This window comes from Myotis davidii, unplaced genomic scaffold, assembly GCF_000327345.1.
Source record: "Myotis davidii unplaced genomic scaffold, ASM32734v1 scaffold118, whole genome shotgun sequence".
Classification (NCBI taxonomy): Eukaryota; Metazoa; Chordata; class Mammalia; order Chiroptera; family Vespertilionidae; genus Myotis; species Myotis davidii.
In genome coordinates this window covers 3,470,592-3,496,223 of record NW_006290441.1, presented here as the reverse complement: position 1 = coordinate 3,496,223, position 25,632 = coordinate 3,470,592, and the positions used below count along the sequence as shown (strand labels likewise).

At 39.0% G+C, this 25,632-nt stretch overlaps 1 protein-coding gene across 1 annotated transcript in view; it reads right to left on the bottom strand.

The window, feature by feature from the left end:
• RIC3 (RIC3 acetylcholine receptor chaperone) overlaps positions 1-25,632 on the bottom strand; it is a 33,998-nt gene that overhangs the window by 5,871 nt on the left and 2,495 nt on the right. Inside the window, exons 2-4 of the mRNA XM_006763492.2 lie at positions 5,740-5,972; positions 4,665-4,737; positions 1,862-1,955 (exon numbers count right to left, since the gene is read on the bottom strand). Coding sequence (XP_006763555.1) covers positions 1,862-1,955; positions 4,665-4,737; positions 5,740-5,972 — 400 coding nt within the window. The remainder of the gene's footprint in view (positions 1-1,861; positions 1,956-4,664; positions 4,738-5,739; positions 5,973-25,632) is intronic.

The window sequence follows — 25,632 nt, the reverse complement described above, 5'->3', positions numbered from 1 at the left end:
TGCTGTTGGCTGCACATGCTACTTCTCTGGACTGTACTCAATGTATTTTGATTCAGCCTGGATTGTTTCTCTTTTTGTTTGTTAATCCTCACCTGAGGATATTTTCCCACTGATTTTTAGAGAGAGTGGAAAGGAGGGGGAGAGAGAGAGGAACATCGATGTAAGAGAGACACATCGATTGACTGCCTCCCACAGGAGCCCTCATCAGAGCCAGAGATCGAGCCTGCAACCAAGGTACGTGCCCTCGGCTGGAATTGAACCTGGGACCCTTCAGTCCGAGGGCTAACACTCTATCCACTGAGCCAAACTGGCTAGGGCTGGATTCTGTCTCTTAACTAATGAAAAACCAGAACCTTAAATAAAAGAGGAATGGCTAGCAAAGGCAGAAACAGACAAGAGCAGCTTTCTCAGAGAATTCCAAACTAAAGCATTTCTTTCATTTCTGAACAGGTCTATTAATATTGCCCATGTCATGCATTAGGCAATTCATCATGGCCCACCTTACACCTTCTGAATTTACCACAACGAAGATTTTCAGAGATTCCTTGTTGTCTCACCTTGGTTTACTCCTGGAAGGCAGTGGTAACTACGACTGTATAGGCAAGTGCCGTGAACACTGTTAAGTGCTCATGTGTTTGGTTGCTCCCTGTTTCCTCACAGTCCATTTTCTCCACCTTCCTGAAATCTGGCTTCCATTCTGTCATTTTACCAAAATTTGCATCATCAATGACCACTTTACTCTCAAGTCCAAAAGTCTTTTTCTCACATTTCATTCTTCTTAACTTCTCTGTACTGTGGACCATCCTCTTGAAATGCCCTCTCCCTTGTCTATTGAGACATGTATTCCTCCCATTTCTTTAACCATTCTTCTTACCTCTGATCATGGCTCACTTTCCTCCTCCCAATTCCTGAAACATGGTTGTCATGAAGACTCAATCCTATGGCCCTCATTTCTCTACTTTTACAAATGGCCTCAGAAAGCTGACCCAGTATCAGATTAAACCACCACCTCTACGCAGATCATGTCCAAACTCTACACCTGCTCTTGACTTTTCACACAAAGCCAGTCTCATTATTCGTTATCCCCTTGGAGGCCTTGCCACTACATCGAAGTTGACCTTAAATTCACCCTTCCAACCCAGGTCCTAGTTGGGCCAAATTAAGGAACTTCATGGAGGAAAAAAAGAAACCACAGGCTGTATCAGGATTCCTTGGTTACAAGCAACCAATCTTCCAATAAACTGGCTCCTTGTATTTGGAGGAGGGAGCAGATTTTGGAGGAGGGAGCAGAATTTGTTGGGAGAATGTGGGGTAGCTCACAATATGAGAAGAATTGCTGAAGATCCAGGATTCAGGAAGGTGGGAGGCAGAGCAGCTCTAGGGTTTAGGGAGCAGGAGCAAAAGGATAATCTCTTAGGGACTGCTGCCAGGGTGAGTGAATATGAAAAGCTTCCAGATCAGGTTCCACTGGGTTCAAGATCCAGTTTTAGGCAAAAGTCCACTTGGCCCAACTTGGGTCCTGTATATACCACTGAATCCATCAATCACTGCAGCCAAGGAGATGGTGTGGTGATTGGCCAGGGACCACATGGCCACCCTTGCAGGGGAGGTGAGAGGTGGAAAGGCTTCACCCTGACCTTCACACTCACTCTCAATAATGTGCATAACACTGAACAAATGCTCTTGAAAACGGAGATTGCTTAATAGCATGAAAATGGAAATGTTTCGTGAGAAGTAACATACAAATGACAAATAAGCTGACAACTATATAAAATTAAAGTAAGTGGTCCAGAAATCAAAGAAGAGAAAAATCTTGAATTGATTCTCTAAATGGGAAATAGTCTGAGTTCTGAAAACCTACCTTTCACCATTAGGTCCCACTCTATTAATTAATTTTTCCATGGCTTCCTCTGTCTCCTTGAGTTTTTCTTGCAGTTGAACAAGCTCAAAATTGGCTGAAAAACAAGCATTGATCTAAGAATCATCACACACAACTCCCTAAGCTCTTTTCTGAGACATGGCTGGCTGTGACACTCTACGTAATGCAGGCTGGTCCTGGGGCTCAGGGAAGAGACTTAAGAGTTTCTCCAGCTAATCCAATCAGGATACAAAGGTGCTGCGGTTTGGGCGCCAAGATCTAAAGGATACATGTTTAGTGAGTGATGAACAAATCACTCTTACGCACAGAAATACAGTAGGACCAGCTAAGAAAATACCTAGGACTGAAAAACATACCCCTAGAGTCACTCAAGAAGAAATGAAGAAGATAAACATACCCTTTTTTCCTGTTTTTTTTTTTTTAAATTAAAATACAGTTAATATATACATTATATTAGTTTCAAGTGTGTAATGTTGTTATTCTACATTAACATACCCAACGAAGTGATCACCATTCTGTCATTATACCAGGTAAGTATATTATTGACTGTATTCCTTATGCTATACATTACATCCCCATTACTTTTTTTATTTTATAACTAGAATTTTGTACCTCTTATTCACCTTTACCTTTTCTTCCTTTTTCCTAGCCCCTTCCCCTCTGGAAATCATCAGTTTTTTTCTCTATGTCTATGAAACTGTTTCTGTTTTGCATTGTTTGTTCATTTGCTTTGTTTTTTATATTCCACATATAAGTGAAATCCAATATAATAAAAGCATAGTATCCAAATTTTCCCCTCCACTGGGAGGTTGTCTGGGAGTTCAACCAATGGGCAGGGCCGGCCAGGGGAAGGGAGGGAGGCCCCGGCAGGCAGCCGCTCCTTCTCATGAATTTCGTGCACTGGGCCTCTAGTCTATATATAGTTATTTGTCTTGCTCTGTCTGACTTATTTCACTTAGCATAACACCCTCTAGGTCCATCCATGTTATCTCAAATGGCAAGATTTCATTCTGTGTTGTGGCTGTGTAATATTCCATTGTATATATGTACCACATCTTGATCCATTCATCTAGCTATCCATGGACACTTAGGTTGCTGCCATACTTGGCTATTCTAACCTAAATGATGCTCAAGGGTAAAGTACGAAACATAGAAGGTACTTTAGAAAACTAAGTGAAATGAGCACTAGTTCACCTGCACATGAGGTTAAAAACCTATCCAGAAGTAACAGTTTAAATTTCATGCTTCCTCAATAGAGGAAATCTTGAGACCTCTCTGCCCAAGATTTTCTGTCCCAGTCATATGGAGTAAAATGGTGTAGCCCTGCCTCCCAGAAGTAGTTTTCTCCACTAACGTTAAGACCCTAAAAGTAGAACAGAAAAAATAAATCACTCATCAGTACATGAAATGAACGTTAAGGCAGTAGGAAAACAAAATGACGTTCATTATGTAGATAACCTAGTTTTTCTGTGTCATACCCAGTGCTATCCTCTACCCAGATGTATTCAAAGGGTTACTGCAGACGTAGTGTTTCAAAGGCCTTTTAATACTTCTGGACCACATTCTTATTCATGCAGTTAACATCTATAAAGTGGAGGACTGTGCTACATAAATGCTTAAGTTATTTTTATTTCCTGCATGATTTGAAATTGAAGGATAAGGAGCTGATATAACAGCTGCTCTCAGGAATTCATTTTATTTACTTCTTACTGTTTTAAATGATTATGTGACAGGATAAAGAATTTGCTACTCGAATTTAAAGAGTCCACAAATCTTTTAAAAATTATTTTACTGATGCATTTACCATCACTGTTAAACATTATCTCAATTAAGAACACAGCATCTTTCTTAAAGAAGTCCCTGAATATTTAAGATTTCTAAAAAGGATGCAGAGTGTGACTGAAATATTTATTTCCATAGAGAATGCGGAATAAATACAGAAAGCAATAATGGCTGAGGGCAGATGCTTCTGTGGTCCAGCCTCACCTCATTTGGCTGATGTCTTTGTTTTAAAAACCTCTGATGAGGCTTCAAGATCCACTGGATAAAGCAATCTGGCCTCAAAGACCTTCAACAATATGGCTTAACTTCCCTACTCTTGAGACCTTCTTCCCCACAGCTGCCCTATGCCAGGCTGTCTCACCCAAGCCATCCCCTCTAGCTGGCAGGCCTCCTCCACAGACACCCAGCTAGACATGATTTCCTTATAAGGCTTTTATCAGATCCATTCTGTCTAGGTAGTCAACTTTGGACAAGTTATTTTTCCTAACATCCATCCTAGACTATAAATTCTTAGAGGGAGAGCTATGCCATATACATTGCATTTCCCCAGAGAGCACAGAATATTCTAGTTGGTAGTGAACATTTGATGATCATGTTTCAAGAGCCAGAAGAGTTAAATTCTGTCCCTGGATCTAATAACTGACTCTGGCAATGACTTGATCTCTGCCTTGCTTTTTCTCTCTGTGAAATAAGGAGGATATTTGCTACCAATATTCTGAAGTCTGGACATGAGAAGGAACACATTCCAAATGTGAAATATTAATTTACTAACATAAAAAAGTGAACTCGTAGTTTTGTACTTTTTGTAACTATCTTTCCCTTTAAAGCCAACGTCAATATGGAAACTTTCAGGAACTCTCAGAGCTAAGGTAAAAAATGGCATCAGCTTAATTTGGGACAACTTTTGAGAAATGCTTTTAGGACATACCCAGATTGTCCATCTGGCTGCATTAGAGCTGTCTGACTCAGTCAGACTTGTGACCATTCTGAAAGGGGCACTTACTAATTTTCCTGTAGGTGTCTCCAGTCGTGGCGGTAGAGCATTTCCGGTCCGCTGCAGTTTTCCCCTTTGAAAGCTGAGAAGTGAAGGAGGTACAGCACATCAACAGCAGCTCAGAACCTCAAAGTTACGGAACCCCTCATATTAAGTGAAAAAAGAAAAAGGCTGGGAGACAAAAATTAAGTCAGAAATCCACTTGAATAGCAAATTTTAGATAAATATCTAAAAAAAAAAAACCAAAGCAAAACAAAAACAACAATAAAAACAAAAAACAATAGCTTTCCAAGTAAAATATTAGCAAGGCACACGGAAAAAATCTCTCTCTACCGGTCATCTGCCTTGGCCATGCTCACCTAACACTCACCTCAGGCTGTCTGCAGAATTTCTGGGCTAGGAGGAGCTTGCCTCTTCCTCTAGTGAGAAGGGCAAAGTAAAACTCTTCCCCCAGCGAGGCCCATGGCCTGCCAAAGCTGGGCTGGAGGTGGAACTTAAATTAGCAGTCTACTTATAAAGGATCCAAACCATGTCTCCCCAGAACTAAGAAATATCAGGCTTAGTTTCAGGATATGGCAGTTCTGTTTGAGAAGAATTTCTGAAGACGATGTTAAAAAACAGCACCTCCTACTCCAGGGAGAAGAAGGACAAAGTGTTGTTGGTATAGTCATCACCTGGCCTCACAGTGGCTCCTGAAAACCCCTGAGCCAATCCTAACAACAAAGCTCTTCTTAGAGCAGCTTTATGCCTTTTCAGCTTGCAAATATGTCCAGTCAAGGGCTTTGAACTTTATTGCTAACTGGATTAGCAAGTCGAAGATCCCGGCTCAAGTCCTGGTTCTGCAGTTTCAGTTGTGAATTTTGGAGAAATCATTTAAGCTCTGAGTGAAGATTTTCTCATCTGTAAAACTTAGGATAGGATAACACCTACCTTAAATACCTTATGAAGAGGAGGCAAGGTTTAAAGAGATGCTAGATTTGAAAAAGGGTTATGAACTGTAAAGGGTTTGAATACTGACAATGATTTTTATTACGATAATATTAGATTGTCATTGATATAATCGGATCAAGATGATTTCACTTACCTTAAATAGAATGTACAGTATGTATAAAAATATCCCAAAGCCATAGATTGGAATAATTTGCCCCATCAGGCCTCTTCCACTTCCTCCTCCTCCTCCTCCAGTGCCTCCACCTGATCCTTTGGCCTTTGCAAAGGCCTCTGCAAGGTGAGACCTCTGGGTGCGAGCTGTAGGGGTCTGGCCATCTAAGGGTGCTTGGTGATGATGCATCATAGGTGGAAATCGGCCCAGTTTTCCTGAGAAAATAAATTCATCAGTCTTTATTTCTTCTACTAGTTTAAATATGGCTGTTATGAAAACACCTAATGCATTGAGGTACAAATAATAGAAGCCAACTCAAACAAGTCTAAGAAAAAACGGGAACTTGGTTATAAGGACACAGAGGCATCACACCGATAATATGATGTGGCAATCTCTAGCTGTTCACCAAACCCATTTTTCCCTTCCTTTCAGGTCCACAGCTAGACAGTTTTCAGTTTACCATATGGTTAATGTGGCCACGTGACTGAGTTCCAGCCAAGGGAATGCGAGGGATATGAGCTAGTTCAAGGCCTGGCCTATACAACTTCCCATGTATTAAACTCCAAGTTCATTTCCCTTCAGCTGGATGCTGGCACCTAAGGAAACCTTGGAAGTCATGTGACCATGAAAACGGCAGAACCTCCATCAACTTGGACTCCTAGACACCTGTGTGGTACAGAGCCTTCCACCAACTTAGAAATAACTTCCAGTGGGTTAGGGCCACTGTATACTTTGGAGTATGTTATAGCAGTTAACCACCCCTAACTAGCACAGATGATGCAATCTGGTCTCAGAAGAGAATAGAACTAGAAACTGGAAAGCCATCAGGATGTAGGACAGCTACTCTCACAGTCTCTCTCATCTTTCTCCCTCTCCATGGGCCTCAAGGTTTGTTTGTTTTTTCTATTTCTCTGTGAATATTTTCTTCATTCTTTCTCTGCAGACCATTTCTTTAGCTTCTCTAGGAACATGGGAGAAGATGGTTATCCCAAAACCCCTCATTTGCATGTCTTTCAAGAGGCCAGCAGAGAGTGGACCTAATTCCAAATTCCTGAAGGAAGATGAATACTCAGCTAGTGTAGGTATGCATCCCTTTCTAGGCAGCCGTAGCTGAACAGGCAGGATTCATGTAGTACAAACAGAGTGAAAGGAGTTCTTCCCTGTGAGTGAGAGCAGGGCTTACAGAAAGGGTAGTGTATCAGTTTTCTTGCATTTATTTTCCTCCATCAGAAGCAGCCAAACATTAACATCAACTGCCAAATCTCCTGAGAGCCAGAGGTGAGAAAGGAAAGACATCTCTTCAAAAGGCCATGTAAACAGGCTTGTGTGGTAAAACCACAGGGAGATAAAATCATAAAGCAGAGAACACTAGAGAGCAGAAAGACTCCATAAACCAGACTCTAAAAATACAAACTGTGCAGTGAAAAACTTTACATTCAACACAATTATAGGTTTCTGTTCAATAAAGAATACCATGAACAGAGTTAAGATAGATGACAAGGAAAAGCTTTTGCAACATCTAAAATTGACAAGGGATTAAAATACTAGAATAGACAAGAAATTTCTACAATTAAATATGAACATCACAAGGACCCCAAGAGAAAAATGGGAACTCACAGAAAGAAAAGCTTAAAAGATTTTTAAAAATAAAAAAATAATACATTAAAAGATGACCAAAGTAAAACCACTGAGTAAAATATAAATAATGTATTATAGAAAAATATAAATGAGATAGCCCTCCTACCTGTCAGAGGAAAAAAATTAGAATGGTGGGTAAGTGTAAAGATTGACAAAGATGTCAGGACGCAAGAACTCTTATGTGCTGTGTGGTGAGTGTAAATTGACACAGCCATTCTGCTAAGTGATCTGGCTTTAAGTATGTCTATATGATCCAGTGATCCCACTCTGGTGCATAAATTCCAGAGAAATTCTCAATTAAGGCTTTCTATAACCCAATTTGAATGTTAGACTTTATAAACATGTGTGAGAATGTTTACTGTGATGATCTTATAGATGCCCAGCTTCACTTCCCTAGTGACGAGCCTCCTTGGAGTTTCTTCAGACCAGGAACACAACTTGCTTTATAGCCAGGTACAAACATTTTACACTTCAACCCAATGTTTGTGAAGCATTTTCATGTGCCTCATCTCATTTGATCCTAACAAAAGCCCTGGAGTAGGTAGATAGAGACTTAGTAGAATCCTATTTTCTTTTCATTCACCGTTTCCCCCGGCTTCCAGCACTGGCTTCCCTTTGGCACCCGGGACCCAGGTTTCCCTGGCAGCCCAGGCTTTGTCTGGTCCAGAAAGCTGTCTGGAAGGACCTCCAGTCTAATTAGCATGTTATATTTTTATTATTATACATATAAAGCTCTCGCTGGCACCAATTGTATGTGTTTCAATCTGTCATTGTCGATCGTGAATTTGGTTGATACTTCTATTGTAGAGAAAGGGCGAATAGTGATATTAAAATATTTCTTCTAATTAATTTCCTTTCAATGTTCATGAATCCGTGCACCAGGACACTAGTATTGTAGTAACTATGTATGGTGCCAGGTGGGTACTAGAAATGTCGGGGGAGGGGGGACACTTTGTCAAGTAAATGATTGTCTAACCACTATGCTATGCACCTGAAACTAGTACAAAATAATGTTAAATGTGACTGTTACTGAAAAATAAACTTTAAAAAAGGGTATCCAGTCTTTTTTAATAAATGGTATGGGGACAACCAATTATCCACACACAAAAGGATGAAGTTAGGCCACTAATTCATTCACACCATATTAAATTTAAAAATGAACTCAAAATGGATTAAAAACCTCAATCTAAGAGCTAAAATTACAAAACTCTTAGAAGGAAACTGATATAAACCATCATGAACTTGGATTAGACCAGGGGTCCTCAAACTACGGCCCGCGGGCCACATGCGGCCCACTGAAAACATTTATCTGGCCGGCCAGGTGTTTTTGCCACTGCTGCCTGTTGCTTAGCAGACGACTCATCCCGGGCCCGCAGTGCGCATGTGTGGAATGTGTGCTCCGCACTCTCTGACTCCCCTCCTTCTCTCTGTCTCTCGACTCCTCCTCTCAGTCTCGGGTGTGATCTGACAAGTCACAAGCTTCCCTGTGCAGAGCCTGCTGCTGCCTGAGGACTGAAGTAAGAACAAGTTAGGATTTATTTTTTTTTGAAGTTAGGAGGTCTATTTTTTTTTTTTAATTTTGCAGATAGTAGGGCCTTTTTTTGAAGTTAGGAGAGCCTTTTTCCAGAATGAAACATCTGAAATCTCCAACCAGATCTAGACTAACTGATGCACACTTGCATCACTTGTTACCACCAGCAGTGACAAATATGGAACCGGACATTGACCATCTCATTAGCCAAAAGCAGGCCCATAGTTCCCATTGAAATACTGGTAAGTTTGTTGATTTAACTTTACTTGTTCTTCATTTTAAATATTGTATTTGTTCCCATTCTGTTTTTTTACTTCAAAATAAGATATGTGCAGTGTGCATAGGAATTTGTTCATAGTTTTTTTTTAAACTATAGTCCGGCCCTCCAACGGTCTGAGGGACAGTGAACTGGCCCCCCGTTTAAAAAGTTTGAGGACCCCTGGATTAGACAATAGTTTTTTAGATATGACACCAAGCATAAGCAGCCAAAGAAAATAGGTAAACTGGATATCATCAAATTGTAAAACTTGTGGGCTACAAAGGACACCATCAAGGAACTTAAGACAACCCATTAAACGGGAGAAAATATTTGCAAATCATATATCTGATAAAAGTCTAATACCCAAAATATATTAAGAACTCTTACCACTCAACAATAATAACCTATTTAAAAATGGTCAACGGCTCTTAATGGACATTTCTCCAAAATATATAAAAGGCCAATAAGCACATGCAAAGATGTTCAACATCACCAGCCATCACAGAAATGTATATTAAACCCACAATGAGATACCACTTTATACCCACTAGGATGCTATAATAAAAAAGATAGATAATAAACGTATTGAGAAATATGTCCTTGGGCAAGGGAAACAAAAGAAAAAATAAACAAACGGGACTATATCAAACTAAAAAGTTTTTGCATAGCAAAGGAAATAACTAAATGAAAAGACAACCTACTGCATGGGAGAAGGTATTTACCAATGAAACATCTCATAAGGGGTTAATATCCAAAATTTATAAAGAACTCATACAACTCAACACCAAAAAAACCTAACAACCCAATTAAAAAATGGGCAGAGGACTGGAATACTTTTCCAAGGAAGGTATACAGATATCCAAGAGACATATTAATGCTCAACATCACTAAATCATCAGAGAAATGCAAATTAAAACCACAATGAGATATCACCTACACAACTTTCAGAATGGCTATTATCAATAAATCAACAAACAAGTTTTGGCATGGATGTGGATAAAAGGGAACCCTTGTGCCCTGTTGGTGGGAATGCAGATGGGTACAGCCACTATGGAAAACAGTATGGGAGGTTCCTCAAAAAATAAAAAATGGTACTGCTTTATGACCCAGCAATTCCACTTCTGGGTATATACTAGCATATACAAAGAAACCCAAAACACTAATCTAAAAAGATATAAGCACCCTATGTTCATTGTGGCATTATTTACAATAGCCAAGGTATGAAAGTAACTCAAGTGTCCATTAATAGATAAGTGGATAAGGAAGATGTGATACATATACACAATGGGATATGACTTGACCATCAAAAAGAATGAACCTGCTCTGATTGGTATGGCTCAGTTGGTTGGGCATCATCCTGTGCACCAAAAGGTTGACAGTTTGATTCCTGGTCAGGGCACAAGCCCAGGTTTCCAGCTTGATCTCGGGTAGGGGATGTGCAGGAGGCAGATGATGGATGTTTCTCTCTTTCTCTTCCTCTCCCTTCTTCTCTCTCTAAAAATCAATTTAAAAATCTTAAAAAAATGAAATCTTACAATTTGCAACAGCATGGATGGACCTAGAGGGTATTATGCTAAGTGAAATAAGTCAAAGACAAATACCATATGATTTCACTTATCTGTGGAATCTAAAGGACAAAAAGAAATGAACAAACGAAATACATACAGACTCACAGATGCAGAAAACAAATTGATGGTTGCCTGAATATGCTCACACAAAAACTTGTACACAAATATTCATAGCAGCATTACTTAAAATAACCAGATGTCCATCAAATGACAAATGGATAAACAAAATATGTATATCCATATACTAAAATATTATTTGGCCATAAAAAGAAAGGAAGTATGATAATGCTACAATATGGGCGAACTTTGAAAACATTATGCTACATGAAAAAAATAAACCCCAGTCACACAAGACCACGTATTATATGATTCCATTAATATGAAGAGTCCAGAATAGGCAAACCTATAGAGACAGGAACTAGATTAGTGGTTTCTTAGGGCTGGTGGGGGGAGAATGATAAAATGTTCTGAAATTGATTGTGGAGATGGTTGCACAACCCTGTGACTTTATTAAAAATCACCAACTGTACACTTTAATAGGTAAATTGCATGGTATGTGAATTATATTTCAACAAAGCTATTTTTTAAAGTCATCTAGTCTAACCACCTGTGTTCCACATCCTTACTTCCCTTAAGTGGTGGTCTTGAATTTGCTGAATCCCCTCCAACAGGAAACTCAGTACTTCCCCCAGGACACTCATGCCACCTCTGTACAGCTCAGACTGTTAGAACTGTCTTGAGTTAATGAATGAGGAAAGGGTGTAAGGAAGGAAGTACATTATAGGATTTCAAAAAGCAACACTGACTGAATCATGATGTGTCAAGAAATAGAACAACATGATTAAGAAAGAAAATGTAGAGTGGATTCAAAGAGGAGCTGAAAAAGAATAGAAAACAATGTTTATATGTCTATCTTCTCAAATGAAACTCATTGTCACCTTCCAAAACCTGTTCTTCTCCTGTATTTCTTTTCTTTGTAGAGTCGTTCTCTCAGATCTTTAAGCTTGAGACCTATATATAACCTCTACCACCTGTGACCAAGGGTATACCTGAAATGGCAGGCTCAAGTCAGAATGTTCAATTTGGAAGAGATTTTTCTTTTTGTAAAGTTAACTCTTCTCAACAGGGAGCAACCTCAACTCTTGGGTCTTGGTGACACCATGTTTCCCAGAACTTAAGAGCCCAGAATGTTTAAAAAGTCCATGACTATAAAACATTTAAAAATGTCTAGTTGATTAAAACAATTTTAATGAAATACTCCAAGTGTACAAAAAAGTATAAATAATATATAAGCACTTATATATCTACTTACCATGTACTCTCTCTAAGATAGCCACAACTCTGAATTTGGTGATTATTAGGTGTGCTTTTATTTTATTTTTTAAATTTCTATTTATTTTGAGAAGGAGAGATATCAATTTGTCACTTTACTTATTCATGCATTCACTATTTGAGCCTTAACATGTGCCCTGAGCCGGGATTAAACTCACAAGCTTGGTGTATCAGGATGACGCTCCAACCAAATGAGCTACCCAGTCAGGGCTTAGGTGTACTTTTAGACTTTACTATGTAAGCATGCATCCATAACAATATACAACATTATCTTGACGATTTTAAACCTTTATATTATGACTGGATAGTAGTGATGGCTGTATAACAATGTGAATGTACCTAATGCCACTGAACTGTGCATTCAATGGTAAAAATTTTTATGTTATGTATATTTTACCACAATTTAAAAACCTTTGTATTATGGTATCACTAGAGGCCCGATGCATGAAAATGCATGCAAGAATGAGCCTTCCTTCCCCGGGCTGCAGGCACTGCCTTCACTCCAGCCCAGAGGCGCCTTTCTGCCTTTGTTCCTGCCCAGAGCTGCCGTTCTGCCTTCCCACGCTGCCCAGAGTGGCTGGGGTGGTGCCAAATGCCTGCTCGTCGCCATGGCAACCACACAAGCATCCCACCTCATCCCTGGCCACTCAGCGCCCATGTATGCAAATTAACCTGCCATCTTTGTTGGGTTAATTTGCATACCCACGTCTGATTGGCTTGTGGGTGCCATGAAGGCACAGTCAATTTGCATATTTACTTTTTATTAGTGTAGATACTATATTCATACTTCTGCAACTTTTTTTTCTGGATGGGGATCAATATTTTGGTCTAGAAATGCCCCATGTTGACATATGTAACTCTAGTTCATTCACTCAAAGCATCGCTCCTTCCATTTCCATGTCACAATTTATTTATCCCCCTTCCAGCTGATTAACATTTAGCTTATTTTCTATTTTTCACTATTCCAAACATTCTACTTTATAGCTACATTACAAGATTTGTGGTATTTTTTTAAAATATGCTTTAGAAAACTAAAGAGATCAGAACATTAAAGATAATAGAACATTAATAATGCAGAATCTCCAAAATAGAAAACAGCTGTTTTCACTATCGCTAAATGTACTTAAGCATTCCCTAAAATGGGACCCAACTAAATCCTAATTGTTTATTGAAAGCTTTCTCCATATATAGGTTTACTTAATTATTAATACTTCACTTAGCATGTCATTTAAGCTTGACTAAAAACTTAATGGATTTTACAGAGCGAAGCTCTACTTTCCATTGTTAATAACCATCCCTGCTGCTCAAAACAAAAACGAAAACTCTAGCCTGTTAACAAAAGAGCTTTCTGAAAGCAACATTAAACCATCTGCAGCATTTCATTCTCAGGGCAAATAAATCAATAAAGAACTGAATGTGTTTTTATTTCTGATTACACAGTTCAAGAAAGATCTTAATGGGCTAGTTCCGTAAGTTATGTGAGCTTCTTTCTAAATACTGAGGACGTTCTAGAGGCCATATTTAATTCAGTATTACTTAAGTGGAGCCTGGGACAACAGCTGTTTCCTCATCACTCGTCTCTAAGGGCCTCTTCTTACATTCCCCTCTTAACTCTACTTTGCTTACCACTGCTTTGATGTTTTCTGCTAACTTAACCAGATCTTTCTTCATCTTTCATCAGCTTCTTCCCTCCATTCATCCTAGATATTACCAAAAAAAAGATATATATGTACCTAAGTTGTATAGGGTAAGGTCCATGTACTCTATACATGTTAACTATTACTGTTTTGTTACCAGAGTAAACTTCCTGAAGCATAATTCTAACTGGACTTGCCTATTTCTGATCAAAGCTTTCAATGGTTCCCACTGACGACAACTGGGCATATTAAACAGGAGGCAACAAAGTGAAGTAAAATGAGTACCATCTTTTCAGTCAGAGTTATTAGTTAAGATCCTGAACCTTTCTAGAGCTCATTTTCATTATCTGTAAAATACAAATAATAATAGCTACTTCTCAGCATTGTTACAGGATTATAGATTTAACATATTCCAAGCACCCAGCAAACACAGTAGGTGTTTAACAAGTTCTGATTGTTCCCTCCCTACAAACAGAATTCCAAAAAAACCCCCTGAATTCCATAATCTAATCCAAAAGTCCCTCTTCACACTTCTTTCCCATTACATACTCCTGACTCAGCCTAACTAGGTTCCTCACCATGCTTTGAGTAAACCCGTGATCTTGCCTCTAAGCCCTTGTATTCCACTGGTTTTGCTTCTCTCTCCAACTCCACACAATCTAAATCCAGCCTATTTTTCAAGGCGCAGGCCATTTCCCTCACCCCAAAGCATCTTCTCCCCATGTACTTAGAATTCACTTCTCAAACCTCTTTTATTGCCCCAATCACACCTGGCTTTATTCAAGAGTTATATTCATGTGCCCTATACCCTCTATGTAAATGGATTGGGAAACAGAATAGGTAAGGTCTTCCACTAAGCATAATTTCTACCCAATTTTATTTAGTGCTGACTGAACTTACAAATCATATCTGAGAGAAAGAAAAGCAGCCTGTGGCACTCAGAAGCTGCCCTGGTACTATCAGCTTGGCCCTGGTGTTGCTATAAACTGATCTGGCACTCACATTTAGGTCTTGGTGTTTTCCTGTTAAATAAGCAATTTGAGGGCACCAACGTCAGACAGGCCATTATGTGTCCACAGTAGATCAAGACAAAAAAAAAATGACTACTCAGTAACCTGCTTGAATAGACAAAACATGAACACTGTCCCAGCCAAATATCAAACAGCCCCCACTCCTGGATAGTAAGTGACTGCTGCTTCTTTACCATTTACAGTTGCAGTCTTTCTCTAGTCTGCCCTCCCTTTTCAGCAGTTCTCAACCTGTGGGTTGCGACCCCTTTGGGGGGCGAACGACCCTTTCACAGGGGTCGCCTAAATACATCCTGCATATCAGATATTTACATTATGATTCATAACAGTAGCAAAATTACAGTTATGAAGTAGCAACGAAAATAATTTTATGGTTGGGGGTCACCACAACATGAGGAACTGTATTAAAAGGTTGCGGCATTAGTAAGGTTGAGAACCACTGCTTTAGATAAACTTTTCCCACTTCCTGACAGCATCACAAAGCCCCACATCCTTAAACCTTCCTCTAAATCAGCAGTTGCCAACTGTGGACCGGACCACTGGTTGTCTGCAAGGTCTGAAAGGTTGGCGACCCCTGGTTTAAGGAAACCTTCAGAGCAGCGAGTGCCAACCAGTGGTCCGCGGACCACTGGTGGTCCAAAAGGTTGGCAACCACTGTTCTAAATCACCTGCTACAAGCCCAAATCCAATAATGCTTTTCAAGCACTCTCTTACTGAGATAACGTATGCTTCTCCATGGCATGCCTTCTCCCTGGCCACAACAAGTACTAAACCCAACTTGTCAAATACAGGTGTATTCCTGTTGCTCGGTGGCTGGAGGACAAACTAAGAACTTCTTGAATAAACGTGTAGTATTTACTTTATGCTTGGGGCCCTACAGGACATGCTCTGGTCTTACACACTGTACACATTGTTCAACTGATCTGGATGTCTTACACTGTGCCTGTTGGCCTACACTGCAATCTCAAGACTCAGCCCAGACACTCTTAAGACTAAAAACAGTTATTTTATTTCATTATTTTTAGTGTTCTTGATTTCACCATTTGAGAATAGAAAATGGCAGTTAGGGTGACTGATCAAAGTGCTCTACACATTTAGGTCTTGGTGTTTTGCCAAGATTCAGTGGGCACAACTCACTTGAGAAGAACATGGCAGCAAAAGAGTCTGAACTATTCTAGAGAAACAGGGCTACTGGGAAAGGGCTGGTAAGGAACCCTATTTATAAGCATTCAAAGTGAAACACTCATTGGAAAACATGGGCAAGCAAGGTCAGCAGAAGAGATGCCAGATATGACATTATTGGGGGAGCTCCAAGTGGAGGTGGTGGATAGGATCCCCCTGAAGCCGACTCTAACACAGAAGCAGTATACTGTCATCTTGGAGGGCTTCAACAACCCTGTCACCCATTCAAAGGCTTAATCAGGTGACACTGGGGCAACTGAAAAGTTCCTGACCTAGTGTGCTGACATTTCATGTTCCACAGATACATAAGGTAAAAGAAGGGGAATTGCTACTCTGGCCAAAGAAGAAATTGGTTGGTGAAATGAAAGGAGAATCATAGGAAAAAGAAAGGAGGCCAACTTAGTATTTGTGACAACGAAGTAGAGGTTGTATGGCATAGGCTCTAGGAAGTTCTGAAAACAGACACACAGTTCCATGGCATGAGACTCTCTAAAAGGAAAGCTCTTTAAATACATTTGTTTGGGCATTCCAAAAATTGTCAAGCAGGTAGGAAAAGCAAAGGGAAGAAGCAGATGTGCAGGGAGTTCTTCTAAAAGAATAGAGTCAGCAGGAGGGCACCACATCTGAGTCTCCATCAACCGGACTCACACTGTTTGCCCCACTCTGGTGATTCCCTGAAATCCTGCCCCACCACCCAAGCCATTTCAAATGGTTTTTCCATGCAAATGGCCTCTCTTGCTTCATGCTTCTGACTTTCCTAAAATCTTTCATCAAGCAGCATCTGACCCCTACATAGCCTGTAACTCTTGCTAAGTGGCTCCAGGACCAGCACTAGCAGCAGCCAGCCTTGGTTCGCAGCTTGGCCTCTGCTGGGCACCCCCAAGCCCAGCACAAGTAGCAGTCATCTGCAGATCACTCTGTAGCTTGTGCTTAGTGGCCCCAGGCAGGAGACAAGCAGTGGCTGATCTTGCACCTCCTGGGAGGCTCCGGGTAGACAGCTTCAGACCATATAACAACCTTACCAACTCCATGAGCTACACACTCAAGAGGCGGGCTGGGTGAGCACCAAAGTCCTACTGAAGCAAGTCCTGTTCTACAGAGTCAATCCCAACAGCAGCTCCTCTGCTATAGTCACAGCTGGTCCTCAAAGCCAATTGGTCTGAGGGTCAATCCCTCCCAGAGATGCCAATAGCAATCAAGGCTCAACACAACAGGACAGTGCACAGAGCCCACAAAGGGGCACACCTGAAGTGCCCAGTTCAGGTGACTGGGAGGCTGTGCCACTGGGCCCTACAGGACACCTACTACAGAAGGCCACTTTACCAAGTCTGGGAGACGTAGCATCTGTACCTGATACATAGAAACAACCACAGGAAAGCAGCCAAAATGCAGAGACAATGAAACAGGTCCCAAGTGAAAGAACAGGAGAAATCTCCAGAGAAAGAAAGAACTAAGTGAAATGAAGGCAAGCAAACTACTAGATACAGAGTTCAAAACAATTGATATAAGAATGTTCAAGGAACTTAGTGAGAGCTTCAAGGAATTTTAGTGAGAACTTCAACAGCATGAAAAAGGACACAGAAACCATAACAATAAAAAACAACAGTCCAAAATGAAGAATAATTTACATGAAATCAGTAGAGTAGATGAAGTCAAGAATCAAATCAGTGATTTGGAATATAAGAAAGCAAAAATACCCAAATCAGAACAGCAAAAAGGAAAAAATAATTTAAAAAATGAAGATAGCGTAAGGAGCCTCTGGGACAACTTCAAGCATACTAACATTCAGATCATGAGGGTACTGGAAGAAGAGAGAGAGCAAGAAATTGAAAACCTATGTGAAAAAATGTCTGAAAACTTCCCAAACCTGGTGAAGGAAACAGACATACAAGTTCAGGAAATGCAGAGAGTCCCAAACAAGATGAACCCAAAGAGGCCCACACCAAGATGCATCATTATTAAAATGCTAAAGGTTAAAGACAAAGAGAGAATCTTAAAAGCAGCAAGAGAAAAGCATTTAGTTACTTATAAGGGAGTTCTCACCATAAGAATATCAGCTGATTTCTCAACAGAAACTTTGTAGGTAAGAAATGACCAAAAGCAAAGTTACCATTTAGTATCAAAGGACATTTAAAGAGCTTCCCAGACAAGAAAAAGCTAAGGGAGTTCATTACCACCAAACCAGTATTACATGAGATATTAAAGGGTCTTCTTTAAAAAGATGAAGAAGGAGGAGGAGACAAGGAGGAGAAAGATAAAAATATGAACAATAAAATGGCAATAAACATATCAATCAACAATTAAACCTAAAAAATAAAATAAATGAACAAGCAGAACAGAAACAGATTCATAGATACAGAGAACATGTTGACAGTTGCCAGATGGGAGGGAGGTTTGAGGGGTTGGGTGAAAAAGGTGAAGGGATTAAGAAGTAGAAACTGGTTGTTACAGATTAGTCATGGGGATGTAAAGTACAGCATAGGGAGTACAGTCAATAATATTCTAATGACTATGTATGGTGTAAGATGGGTACAAGATTTATCAGGATGTATATGTCTAATCACTGGGGTGTGCACCCGAAACTAATAAATAGTATATGGCATCCATAACTGAAAAATAAAATATGATTAAAAGTAATAAAATTTAAAAAATAAAAGAACAGAAGAAAGATGAACAGAAAGACACAAAAGCAATCAGCAAGAAAGAGTAGCAAGACTTAGAAGAACCACAGGAGGAGGCCAAGGTCCAAAATAAATTAGAATACAAAAAGGGTAGCAAAAGGGTATTTTTAGAGCAAACAGCAACTTGCCTGATAATAAAATGTAATGCTAAGTGAGCAGAATTTCTTAACCTTTATTTTGCTTCCATATTCTCTATCAAAAGGAGTAAATTTTGTGTTAAATGGAAGAGAATTAATAATCCTAATGGAAAAAAAAATAAAATGAAGTCCCAGATGGGTGAAGAGAATAAATTCAAGTCTATTCACTAAATAATTTCTACCAATAAGATTGAGAACACTTACAAATAAGGTCACTGAACTAAAAAAAAAATTAAGAAATTATATCAATAAAAAGAGAAATCTTGAAAGAGTAGAGATAGATAACTACTGTTCCAGTTTGCAAAAATGTAGAAAGTGAAGGATGGACTTTTCAACTACAGAGAAGTGAGTAGGTTAGATTCTAAAACTGATTTTTCCATTTTATGATGGAGTGGATGTAGGAGGGAAAAAAGGTATTTTTTTTTCCTTATTAGAAAAGAAATGCATACCTATGGGAAATTGAGAAAGTACAAAAAAGTGTAAAGGATAACAACCACCCATATTTCATCCAGAAATAACCACCGTTAAAATGTTGACCTATTTCTTTCTGGTAAATACATAGTGAGTACATCTTTACTTTTTACGTATAGCATATAATTTTCCCCTATCATTTAAAACTCATTCATATAATTTACTGGATTCATAATAGTCCACACATGCATGCATAATAATTTATGTAGCCATAAAGAATATAATAATAACAGTAAAAAGGTAATGGCTTACAAATGCTAATAGAGGAAGCCATAATCCCTAGGAGCCAGCATTCATTAATGCACTCAATTTACTCATTCTTTCATTCATTAGTAAATATTTATTGTCTACTATGTGCAGCCATGGTCTAAAACTGGAGATACAGCAGTGAACAAAACAAAAATCCCTGGCCACGTAGAACTTCCTTCGTAAGTAAGAAAAGAGATAATAAACAAGATAGTGATAAATACTAAGGAGAAAAGAAATAAGCAGGCTAAGGAGATAGTACATGTTGGGGGTAGATTTCAGCTCAAGTGGCCAGAGAAGGCTCAGGAGATATCATTCAAGTGAAGGCCTAATAAAAGATGGAGGAAAGGCAGATGGATATTTTAAAAAAATAGCATTTCAGGCCAAGAGAAAACAGCAAATGCAAATTCCCTGAAGTGGGAGCATGCCTGGCATGTTAAAGAACAGCAAGGAGGAGGCCAGTGTGGTCAAAGCAAAGTGAGAAAGCAGGAAACATAGAAAGAAATGGCAAAGAGGATTAACTAGGGCCTTTTAGGTCATGTACAGATTTTGTCTTTTCATCTGAGTGAGCCAGAAGCCACTGGAGGGTATTGTGGAGGAGAGAGACTTAGGCTTTGACAGGATCAATATGGCTGCCTTGCTGAGGACGGACTGAAGAGGGAAGGGAGGAAGCAGGCAGATCAAAGTCTAAATCAGACAGTAATGTGGAGTAAAATAATCAAATGATCAAACTGGTGGAATAACTAACTCTTCACAAAAGGTGCAATCCTAACAGCAGTTTCAAATGACTGATACATTAAGAAAATAATTGCATGATCTATCAAAAAGACATGCTGATCATAATTAAGGGTGAAATTGTGAAAAAAATATAATGAAGTAGTGAGAGAAATTTGAACACCAACTGGATATTTAATAACATTATGGAATTATTTATTTTTATGTGTGATAATGGTACTGTGGCTATGTTTCAAAAAGAATTTGTATTTTTAGAGATGTATGCTATATCCTTTAGTACTTAAGGATAAAATAATCCAATGTCGGGGATTTGCTTTAAAATAATCGAGTGTATGGGGGAAAAGTAGGTGGAGATGCCCATGACACAAAATGACAGCTGTTGAAGCAGGGTAATGTGGATTCATTTTACTACTCACTCTACTTTTGCTTAGGTTTGAAAATATCCTAAACAAAAGATTTTTTTAAAAATCAAGAATGGCATAGAGCTGAGAGAGATGGCAAATAAATACACTGAATGGAAAAATGAACGCTCTGAAATAACTTCAAGAGGCCACAATTATAGACCAAATTTAAACAGGTAAAATGCAACAGGGAAGACTATCAAGTATATATTTGGTTCCAAAACATCAAGTAAACAGCATAAAATAAACAAAAATCTATTTTTAAAAAAAACCTTAGGATTCTAATATACAGGAAGATCAGCAAGTAAAAATGCCAAAACTCTAAAGCAACCCCCCAGGATGCATTACGTATAGGATTTTAAAAAGAGGCAATAGGCTGCTCTTCCATGAGCTAATTGGTTTACACATGCTGTTATTTACTTTCTAAGCAGCTATGTTGAGATACTTGCAACTATGTCATCATATATGTCACATGAGGAGTGGAAGAGGGAGCTTGAGATGTCAAAGTAAGAAAACAGACTGAAGAAGGGGACATGATACTAGTCCTCAATTTCCTGAACTCACCATCTTTCCCCTCAAATCTATCTTTCCTTCATTCCTGTTTTGGTGAAGGGCATCACCATCTATTTATTCACCTAAACAATGACCTGAGAATAATCCAAGGTGCCTCCTTCTCCCTCACCTTCCACTCCTATTTAAAAATGTCTCTTAAAATTGTTCTCCTACCCACTGCTGATCGCCTCCCCTGTTCAACTTACTCCTCTTCCTCTCATACCCCTATTTCCCTTTGGCAATCACTCTCAACTTCAGAGTAGTTAATCAGCATATTCTTCCCACCCAAACACTGAAAATAACTTAATTCAAGCCATCAAAATGGGTGGATATGTTAGTTGGAACTCCTGGAGAGTAAGAGTGAGGTGGGACTGAAGGAAGAATTTAAAAGAGAAGACACACTCGTTCCCTGAATAGACAGGGTGATGTCTGGAACGGTGGCACCATTGTTGCTATCCTGAGAGAACAGTCAGAGAATAGAACCAACTTGAGAAGGAGCCCAGAAGTAAAAAGGACACAGAAAAATCAGAGCTGGAGCCCTGATGAGATTGTGAATCTCTGGATCAAACAACACGGGAGGCCAGTTCTAATACAGTCTTCTCATTTGCAAGACAATAAATTCCCTTTCTGTTTTAAGAGGACAACTGAACTTTCTGTCAGTTGTCATGAGTATCCTAACTGACCAGCTTAATGAAGCTCAGGATGTCTCCACTGGAATCCTGCAACAATCCTCTTCCTGAAGAAATCCTCATAATGCAGCCTCTATGCTGCTGCCAGGGCATCTTTTCCAAAACCAGACTAGATGTCTCCTACTTAGTAGCAAACTTACAATGGCCTCCTCTACCTTTAGAGTAAAATATAAACTCCTAAAGTATGACAGAAAAAAAATCTTCAGTTTGGCCCTTCCAATTTCTGTCTCGTCTCTTACAATTCTAAAGCTATTTCAAGGTTCTGGATTTTTTTTCTCATGTTCCCTCTGATTGGAATGCCCTTCTTACTCTGGATGATAAAAACACTTTAAGAGATCCCACTTCAATTAGATAAAGAATGCAAAGTTGATTTAATATCCAAAAATAAATCATGTAATACATTATGTCAACAGAATGAAGGACAAAAACCCCACAATCATCTCAATTGACCTAGAAAAAGCATTTATATAATTCAACATCCCTTCATAATAAAAACACTCAACAAACTAGAAATAGAAGGGAACTTCCTCAATCCGATAAAGGGCATCTTCAAAAAACCCACAGCACTTCTATTCAACATTATACTAGAGGTTCTAGCCTGGGCAGTTAAGCAAGAGAAAGAAATAAAAGGCATGCAGATTGGAAAGAAAAGTAAAACTATCTCTATTTGCAGATGACACGATTGTGTTTTAGAGCCAATAATTCAGCAAGGTTGCAGGATACAGTATTAATACACAAAAATGAATTGTATTTCTATACACTAGCAAACAATCTAAAATAAAATTAATTCAATTTATAATAACATAAAAAGGAATACTTAGAAATATATTTAACAAAGTAAGATTTAAACACTGAAAATTACAAACTTCTTTGAAAGCAATTAAAGACTTCAATAAAAAGAAATTTTTGCCCTAACCGGTTTGGCTTAGTGGATAGAGCTGCGGCCTGCAGACTCAAGGGTCCCAGGTTCGATTCCAGTCGGGGGCATGTACCTTGGTTGCGGGCACATCCCTAGTGGGGAGTGTGCAAGAGGCAGCTGATCAATGTTTCTCTCTCATTGATGTTTCTAGCTCTCTATTCCTCTCCCTTCCTCTCTGTAAAAAATCAATACAATACATTATTTTAAAAAAAGAAATTTTTGCTCACAGATGGAAAGCCTTGATATTGTTAAGATGGCAGTACTCTCCAAATTGATCTATAGATTCAACACAATCTATTAAAATCCCAGTTGGATTTTTCTTTTTCTTCTCTTTTTTTTGTAAAAATTGACAAGCTGATTCTAAATTTTATATGGAAATGATGGGTCATAGGACTCAGAAATCAATCTTGAAAGAGAACAAAGTTGAATTCACAATCTCAAAACTTACTACAAAGTTACAGTAATTAAGACTGCAGTACTGGCATAAGGCGGGGGGAAGGGACCAAGGAGTTGGCTGTTCCCACCCACTTGCTGGCCCCGCCCCCGCCACAGGTCGCTCTCTGTGTGTGGGGCGGCCCACTGGGCTGGGGCCTTGGCCTGGCGCCGCTGGTGTCCCCCGCCACCCAATCCTGGTACCCCGTTCACTATCAGGCAATCGGAGCCTGCTGCCAGGGGAAAGGGCCCAAGAGGTGGTCAGTGAGCCCCATAGTGACTGGTCCAGCGGTCATTCTGGTCATTCTGCCGTTAGGGTCAATTTACATATGAAATATATTGTGAAAACAAAAAGAATACATTTTTCCCTCATTCTCAAATTCTGAAAGATTCTGCTTTGCCACAGAGATAGCAACATGTACACATACACACACACACATACACACACATATACACTTACAGAGTGAGGCAAAAAGTAGGTGTACAGTTTTAAGTATGTGAAACAGTTTATTCTTTTATTAGAGGTCCAGTGCACAAAATTCATGTGCAGGTATGGTCCTTAGGCCTGCAGTGACTGGTCCAGCGGTCATTCTGGTCATTCCACCAGGAGGGTCAATTTGCATATTACCCTTTTATTATATAGGATTGTTTATTAATTATTGTATATTTTCTATACAAAAAACTGTAAACCTACTTTGCCACACTCTGTATATATCAATATATGTATATCAATGGAACAGAACTGAGATTCCAGGAATAAACTCTCTCATTTATATTCAACTGAATTTTGACAAGGGTGTCAAAGCAATTCAATGTAAAAAGAATAGTTTTTCAACAAATGGTGCTGGGACAACTAACTGCATATCCACATGAAACTGGACTTCTACTTAACAATGTATACAAAAATTAACTCAAAATGGATTAAGTACTAAATGTAAGTGCAAATACTATAAAACTTGAAAACATAGTCATAAATCTTCATGATCTTGGATTTGGCAATGATTATTTAAATATGAACCAAAAGAAGATGCAACAAAAGAAAAAAATAAACTGGACTGCATCAAAATTAAAAACGTTTCTCCCTAAAAGTACACCATCAAGAAAATGAAAGCAACCCACTCAATGGGAAAAAATAATTGCTAATCATGTATCTGATAGTGGATTTGTATCTAGTATAAAAAGAACTCTTAAAACTCAATAATAAAAGGTAACTCAATTTAAAAATAGGCAAAAGATCTGAATAGAATTTTCTCCAAAAATATACCAATAGCCAATAAACACATGAAAACGGCTCAATATCAGAGAAATGCAAATAAAACCACAAGGAGATACCACTTCTCACCCACTAAGATGACTATAACCAAAAGGGCAAACAATAACAAGTGCAGGCAAGATGTGGAGAAACTGGAACCCTCATACATTGCTGGTGGGAATATACAACAGTGCAGCCACTTTGGAAAATAGTCTAGCAGTTCTTCAAACAGAGAGTAATAAATCACATGACCCTGAAATTCCAGTTAGTTCTAGCCACACTAAAATGTTCGCATTTGATTCCCAAGAGAAATAAAAACATATATGTACACAAAAATCAACAGCAGCATTATTCATAATAAAAAAATGTAAACAACCCAAGTGTCCAGCAACTGATGATAAAACGATTTAAAAATGTGGTATATCCACGCAAAGGAATATTACTTAGCCATAAAAAGAAATGAAGTACTCATACATGCTACATGTTTGAACCATAAAAACATTATGCTAAGTGAAAGAAGTCAGTCACAAAAGATCTACATGAAATGTCCAGAATAGAAAAATTGATAGGTACAGAAAGTAGATTAGTGGTTGCTCTAGGGCTGAAGGGGGGCATGTTAGAGGGTGATGACTAAAGATTATGGGATTTTTTGGGGGGGATGAAATGTTCTAAAATTGATGGTGATGATGGTTGCATAACTCGGAATGTATTAAAAACCACTAAATTGTACACTTAAATGGGTGAATTGTACGGTATGTGAATTATATCGCAAAAAAAGCTGTTAGGTGTCACCCCAATGAATTTAATTAAAATAAATTGAAAAAATAACCAATGTCACCCCAGTAAAGTTAAGAAATTTTTAAAGCTGTTAGAAAAACACACATACCATACTCTCCTCCGACAACTTTCTTGTCCCCCTCCCCCCAAAGCACCTGGCCAATCTAACCATATATCTCCCCGTTTCCTGCAAGGATTTGAGACCTGTAACTGATACTTTTTGCACTTAGTTGTTGTTTGTTTTCCTCTACTAAGCTGTGGATTCCTCAGGCAGAGATCTGGCTTATTTTTTCCTGGAATTCACTGCTGGAGGTTAATTCCAGCATGTCATAAATGCAAGATGTTTCATCAAAAGGTTGGTGAAGCCCTAGCTGGTTTGGCTCAGCGGATAGAGCGTCAGCTTGCGGA